A 7023-nucleotide genomic window follows, 5' to 3' on the forward strand; every position below is an offset into this window, starting at 1 on the left:
AACTTACATACAAAAAATTACCGATTCAAAAAACACTCGAAGTATAAATTAAAAATTCACCTTTCAATTTGATCACAGTAGTATGTTGTGTGATCTTTAGTTTGTTTTCATGTGCGTACATTTACAAACAGTTGCTTAAATGAATTCTTAGAACCCATGGGTTATCCTATGAAAACATTTTAACCTTAGTAATTATGTTTGTGTTATTGTCTGTTGGATGCTATTGTTGTGTATGACAATGCATTTTAAGTGTGTGTCTGTTTATGTATACGGATATGTGTCTGTACAAGGAGCGTTCCAAAGTAAACCGAACTTTTTGATTCCAACGCCCCCTGGTGGCGCTATCTACTGGTGCGTTAGAATCTGCTATTTTTTATCGATTGATCAGCGAGAATTTCATGACACTCCATTGATTGGAAGTGAAGTTATTGCGTTTCAAGAGCATGTTTTTGTTTTCCGTGCGAAAATGAGCTTCGAACAAAGAGCCATTATTAAGTTTTTTTTAAAGTGGTAAAACTTTTACCGAAACGTTTCAATTGATGAAACAAGTTTGTGGCGATTATTGCCTATCCCGTAGCAGAGTGCACAAGTGATTTCAAAGTTTTCAAAGTGGTCGTGAGGACATAAATGACGATCCATATGTGAGCCAATCAAAATCCGTGATCACCGGAAATTCCATCGAAACTGTGCGGGAATTCATCAAAAATCAGCCGAAATCATCATTGAAATTCATGGAAATGGAATTGAACATCTCCAAAAAATCGATTTATCGCATTTTGACCGAACATTTGGGCTTACGAAAGGTGTGTGCACGGTTTGTTGGGCACAAATTGACTGACGACAAAAATTTCTCAGAAACCAACATTCAAAGGACGATTATTTGACCAAAAATCACATTTTAACCATTAACCACTCCCCGTATTCACCTGATATGGCACCGCGCGACTCCTTTCATTTCGGAAAAATGCATTTGTCATTGAAAGGACAGCGTTATGTAGGCGTAGAGGCCATTCAAAAGCTTGCACCAGCATACTGGCGGCCATACCAGCCAACGAGCTAAAACACTTGGCTAAATGAACACCTGACCCCCCTCTTAATATAATACATCTACTCAACACATCATCTTCTCATCGCACATACACAAACTCAGCACGTCATCATTTCATCCCACACACACCAATTCAACGCATCATCATCTACACCACACCCGAGGACACCAAACACAATCAACAAAAGGGACGGGCGGACGTCGCCCAGCCTCTTTCTCGATCAATCCGTGTACATATACGCATCAACAGTAACTCGATACTTGTAATCCCCGTCGTCATTAAACCAACGGGGGAGTTTGCGGTCTTTATTTTCAAGGTTTACAGCGAGTTTAAATATGGTCCTTCGAAGCCGTACCGGACGGCAGTAATGGTAACAAACAAAAAAATAAATAAATTAAATTAAATTAAATTAAAATAAATAAAATAAAACTAACAATAATTATAAAAATCGGTCACGGTTTCGTGGTAACGCGTTAACTAAAACAAAAAACAGAAGAAAAAGTGTTGGTGAAAAAACCAGAGTTTAAAACAGTTGAAACAAAAAGTAGAAAAAACTCGGAGCTTAAAACAGTTAAAACAAAAAAAAGTGAAAACCTCGTTGGAAAAGAAAAAAAATTGTGGAAGAACAACGGTGGTGGCGGTGAAAACAACAGTTTAACACAGTTAAAGCAAAAAGTAAAAAAAAAGGAAAAAAGAGGATCAAAGTGTCAAAAGTGCAGTGTCATACACATACGATATACATACATACATGTGTATGTAAAAAGTTAGTGGAAAAAAGAGTTGGTGATAAAATTTGGCAACCAAATACATATAGAGTAAAGTAGGCAAATATGGACCACCAATCCTTTTTTGGTATATAAGTCACCAAATACATGTAATAATACAATCAAATTTATTTGATTAACTTAAAAAAACAATTCATTTTTATTTTTTTTTTGTGAAACAATAACTCCAAACGCAAAATATATTATAAACTAAAAAAACGTAAAAATACCCAGAAACGCGAAAAAAAAATATTGGGGGGTAATATGGACCAGGTAGTCCATATTAGCCGAAGTGATTATTGTGTACACATGTCGCATATAAAGAGATCTTGTTCACAACCAGCACATTCCTCATGGCTCCAATTTTTGCAAGAGACACATTGAACCCATATTTCACCAGACCGATCTTCCGAATAAAACGTAGAGAAATATAGGCATTTCGAATCCTCTTTCTCACCGGCGTTTACAAATTCTAAAATTTCACCGTCAGATTCGTCCCGGACTCTGTAATTGTCATCCAAGTCCGAAGAGGATGAGGAATTTGTTTTCTTCCTTTTTCCTGATATGAAAATAAAGAATAAAATGTTATCTACAAATGTCAAATCAAAACCTTGATTTACCTGAACATTTTTCTCTTGCTGAATTTATTGATTTCATAAGTGCTTTGGAAGTGCTGGGTTGACTAGGATTATCTTGGTGTTTTTTGGGTTCTTGAATAAAAATAGGGAACGAAAGTTTTAAAAATTTAATCAAAATCTTTATTTAAGCAGTCTTACCTGTACACTTTTCTTTTGCAAAATTTAGTTTTTTGATAATTCCCTTGGAAGAGCTGGGTTCATTCGAATCAATATCCTGTCGTCTGTTGGTTTTTCTCAGAGATTCTTTTTCCGATGCTTTCTCCAACGAAATTTGTAAAGATTTTTTATAAGGCGAAGTTGTTATTAACGTGGACTTTCCTGCTGGCCTGCCACGATTGGAAGGCTTCGTTTTTTTTATAGGAACCGGAGATATTTCCATCGGTGTTATGACCCTAGAATTGGTTTCTAATTCACTTAGAACTGAACGATTTACATTTTCATTACAAATATCGCTTATTGGATGCGGACTCTCTACAATGGTTTCGTTATTTAGTATTTCATCTGGTACTTCGTAAGCGCTTTCAAACTCTCGAGGAGGAGAATGCGATGCTACATCATCCGCAGCTAAAAACTCATGGTCGCGAAATATATACTGGTTCAAAGGAAATATACCGGTTGTGCGAAATCCATTAATTGCGATTTCCCCACTCTGAACTCGCAAATAGGCCGTTCCATATAGCTCTGCCATATCGAAGTGTGTCAAAGCTCTGCCGTTCGAACGCATCCAAACACGTATTTCTCCCGAAAGATAACTCTTAAGAGGTCCCATGAAAGTTTTATCTAGCGGCTGTATTTTGTGACTTGAGTGTGGAGGGATGGATACGATAGATACGTGATTTTCTCTAGCCAAATCAAGAAGCTCAATATTTCTTGTATGACTCGAATGACCATCCAAGACGAGCAATACTGGTGAAGCTGCTGATGGTTTGACGTGTTTTATGAAGTGTCGAAACCATATTGTAAAAATGTATGTTTGAACCCAACCGGATTGATGACATTCGTATATTGATCCAGGCGGCACTCCTCTTAGCAACAAATCTGAGCGTTTCTTTCGTGGAAATATAAATAGTGGTGGAACAAATATTCCACCTGCACTTATACAAACAATAGTTGTTATCGTAGATCCTCTCTCTGCAGAAGTAAGGCTACCAATCTGCCTTTTACCCTTCCTTGACAATACTTGGGGTGATTTTGATGGAACGACACTTATGCCTGTTTCATCAACGTTAAAAACATTGTTGGCTGAATAATGAAAATTGTCCATTTCCTTTTCAAGGATATCAAAAAGGTATTTATCTTTTGTGAAACCTCGTGCTCTTGCCAATGAAGTTCCCGTCGGAGAGCGGAACGCTAAATTTGGGTTCCTCTTTAAAAACAAGCGCAGTTCCTTACCCGCGAACTGATTTTCTTTTGAAAATGGGTACATAATATTATTTTTTTCAGCCAGTTGATAGGCTAAGTACTTAACATCCATTCTGCTTAGACCAAATAGTTTCGATTCCATTGTCAAAACGTACTCCACCAACATCTTTTCAAAATTTTCAGGAAAAACTGGTATTCGCCCTAATTTAGTGTTTACGACCTTTTCGATTTCGGTGTCTTTCTTTAACGCTAGCCTTATTAAAGTTGACTTAGGGACATTGTACATCTTAGCTGCTTTCAGATAACCGCAGGTATTAGATCGCACCGCTGTGATCGCCTTTTTCATGTCCTCGGTATTCCAATGTTTACGCTTACCAGGAGCCATATCCTACATTAATAAGATCTTAATAAACTTAAAGATAATCGAACTAAAAGAGTAAGAATTGTTCTGCGGGTAATATGGACCATTAGTCCATATTAGCCTCTACTGTGGTAGTCCATATTACACTCAACATGTGGTGGCGATATAACTGAGTTTAATTCCAATCTGAACTATATTTATTAAACTATAACCATTCAAAATTAGCAAAAAGTTTTTATTTATTACACATTATTTGTCAATTTATTCGTTCCACAATAAATTTTAAGTAAAAAAGTAAAATTCGCTTACGCACATATAATTATCAGCAACCACTATTTTACAAAAATCACTATTGCTCGAATATCCGCACTTGCTGAGCGGTAAATTGAAACTGATTAAACTTGCGCGAATAGACGAAGAAATCAAACGACAATAACGGAGGATTTAACAACTGAAATTCAAGATAACTAGGTGGTCCATATTACCCACGTGGTCCATATTACCCACCTTTACCCTATGTATATACATTAGGGTGATTCAAAAAAATTTTTTTTTTCAATTGGTACTCGCAAAAATAGGTTCCTCTAAATATGAGTTTTTAATTGTAACAGGAAGGTCCTCCGCCTAACGGTTTTCTATTTTTTCTTATTATCGGATAGAAAAATTTATATCTCGCTTCCAACTTCTTCTTCTTAATTGGCGTAGACACCGCTTACGCGATTATAGCCGAGTTAACAACAGCGCGCCAGTCGTTTCTCCTTTTCGCTACGTGGCGCCAATTGGATATTCCAAGCGTAGCCAGGTCCTTCTCCACTTGGTCACTTCCAACGGAGTGGAGGTCTTCCTCTTCCTCTGCTTTCCCCCGGCGGGTACAGCGTCGAATACTTTCAGAGCTGGAGTGTTTTCGTCCATTCGGACAATATGACCCAGCCAGCGTAGCCGCTGTCTTTTAATTCGCTGAACTATGTCAATGTCGTCGTATATCTCGTACAGCTCATCGTTCCATCGAATGCGATATTCGCCGTGGCCAACGCGAAAAGGACCATAAATCTTTTCTTAATTAGGTTTTGTAGGAAATTGAATGCTCTAAAATATGGTCTCTTATGATTTTTTCGTAAACCCATCATCGTCAAACATCAATGCATATTAGAGTGGATCAAATAAAATTTTAATTTTTTTTCGTTTGGTACTCTGAAAAATAGGTTCCTAGACACCTCTAAGAAAACCTCTCCAAAAATCTATTCATAACAATTTTTTTTCATTGAGTTATAAAATTCATAAGAAATAAAAAATTTTCCCAAAAATAATTAAACTTTAACTCTTAATATCTTTTAAACGGTTGGGTTTACGAAAAAATCATAAGAGACCATATTTTAGAGCATTCAATTTCCTACAAAACCTAATTAACAAGATATTTTTTCAAGTAGTTGGAAGCGAGATATAAATTATTCTATCTGATAATAAGAAAAAATAGAAAACCGTTAGGCGGAGGACCTTCCCGTTACAATTAAAAACTCATATTTGGAGAGGCTTTCTTAGAGGTGTCTAGGAACCTATTTTTGCGAGTACCAATTGAAAAAATAAAAAAAAATTTTTTGAATCACCCTAATATACATACAATATAAAAAGTTACAGTGGTGTAAACAATTGGAAAAAAAACATATGGATGAATGCATAACACATAAAAAGTGAACAAACGTGCAGAAAAAAAAACAAGAAGGAGTACGGTGGTTTATATATTCTCATACAATATACATACATATAAGTGAAAAATGGTAATGCGGAAAGCAAAGCACAAAGAAAACAAGTAAGGAAGGGCTAAGTTCGGGTGTCACCCAACATTTTATACTCTCGCATGATAAAGTGATAATCAAGATTTCATTATCCGTCATTTACATATTTTTCAAATACCGTATTTGTGTAAAGTTTTATTCCGCTATCATCATTGGTTCCTAATGTGTATATTATACAGAGAAGGCATCATTTTCAATTTTTGAAAAAAGCCTGGATGCAGTTTCCTTCTGCCATTTCTTCCGTGAAATTTGGTGTTTCTGAAGTTTTTTGTTAAACCAACTACGCACTTTTATTGAGTTTCAACATAACCTTTGTATGGGAGGTGGGCGTGGTTATTATCCGATTTCTTCCATTTTTGAACTGTATATAGAAATGCCTGAAGGAAACGACTCTGTAGAGTTTGGTTGACATAGCTATAGTAGTTTCCGAGATATGTACAAAAAACTTAGTAGGAGGCGGGGGCACGCCCACTTTTCCAAAAACTGTGTTTAAATATGCCACTCTCTAATGCGATCCTTTGTGCCAAATTTCATTTTAATATCTTTATTTATGGCTTAGTTATGATACTTTATAGGTTTTCGGTTTCCGCCATTTTGTGGGCGTGGCAGTGGGCCGATTTTGCCCATCTTCGACCTTAACCTTCTTATGGAGCCAAGGAATACGTGTACTAAGTTTCATCATGATATCTCAATTTTTACTCAAGTTATAGCTTGCAAGGACGGACGGACAGACGGACGGACAGACGGACGGACGGACAGACAGACATCCGGATTTCGACTCTACTCGTCACCCTGATCACTTTGGTATATATAACCCTATATCTGACTCTTTTAGTTTTAGGACTTACAAACAACCGTTATGTGAACAAAACTATAATACTCTCCTTAGCAACTTTGTGGTGAGAGTATAAAAAACAAAAAGTTCATAACCATCAGTGAGGTGAAAAGAAAAACAAATAATAATCGCGCTGTGAAAATAAGTGAATAGGTGAAAAAAAACAAAAGAAAACCAGCAGCAAAAGGATAGGAGAAAGAAGCACAGGCATAAGCAAAGGC

At 36.5% G+C, this 7023-nt stretch overlaps 1 protein-coding gene across 1 annotated transcript; it reads right to left on the reverse strand.

Moving 5' to 3' along the window:
- Positions 1-2008: 2008 nt before the first annotated feature.
- Positions 2009-2910, reverse strand: LOC120779720. Its single transcript, XM_040112085.1, has 3 exons — positions 2590-2910; positions 2434-2523; positions 2009-2372 (listed from the first exon to the last, which is right to left on the reverse strand). The coding sequence occupies exons 1-3, from the start codon at positions 2828-2830 to the stop codon at positions 2110-2112; spliced, it is 594 nt and encodes a 197-aa protein (XP_039968019.1). The 5' UTR covers positions 2831-2910; the 3' UTR covers positions 2009-2109.
- Between the last annotated feature and the right edge of the window lie 4113 nt (positions 2911-7023).

This window comes from Bactrocera tryoni, unplaced genomic scaffold, assembly GCF_016617805.1.
Source record: "Bactrocera tryoni isolate S06 unplaced genomic scaffold, CSIRO_BtryS06_freeze2 scaffold_11, whole genome shotgun sequence".
NCBI lineage: Eukaryota > Metazoa > Arthropoda > Insecta > Diptera > Tephritidae > Bactrocera > Bactrocera tryoni.

Bases quoted from the DNA above. Each gene is read 5' to 3' on its own strand.
- LOC120779720 (XM_040112085.1), bottom strand. From the start codon at position 2,830: ATGGAAATATCTCCGGTTCCTATAAAAAAAACGAAGCCTTCCAATCGT. The intron at 2,524-2,589 runs GTAAGACTGCTT...TTTTTATTCAAG, and splicing joins TGCAAAAGAAAAGTGTACAG to AACCCAAAAAACACCAAGAT. The intron at 2,373-2,433 runs GTAAATCAAGGT...TTTTCATATCAG, and splicing joins AGCAAGAGAAAAATGTTCAG to GAAAAAGGAAGAAAACAAAT.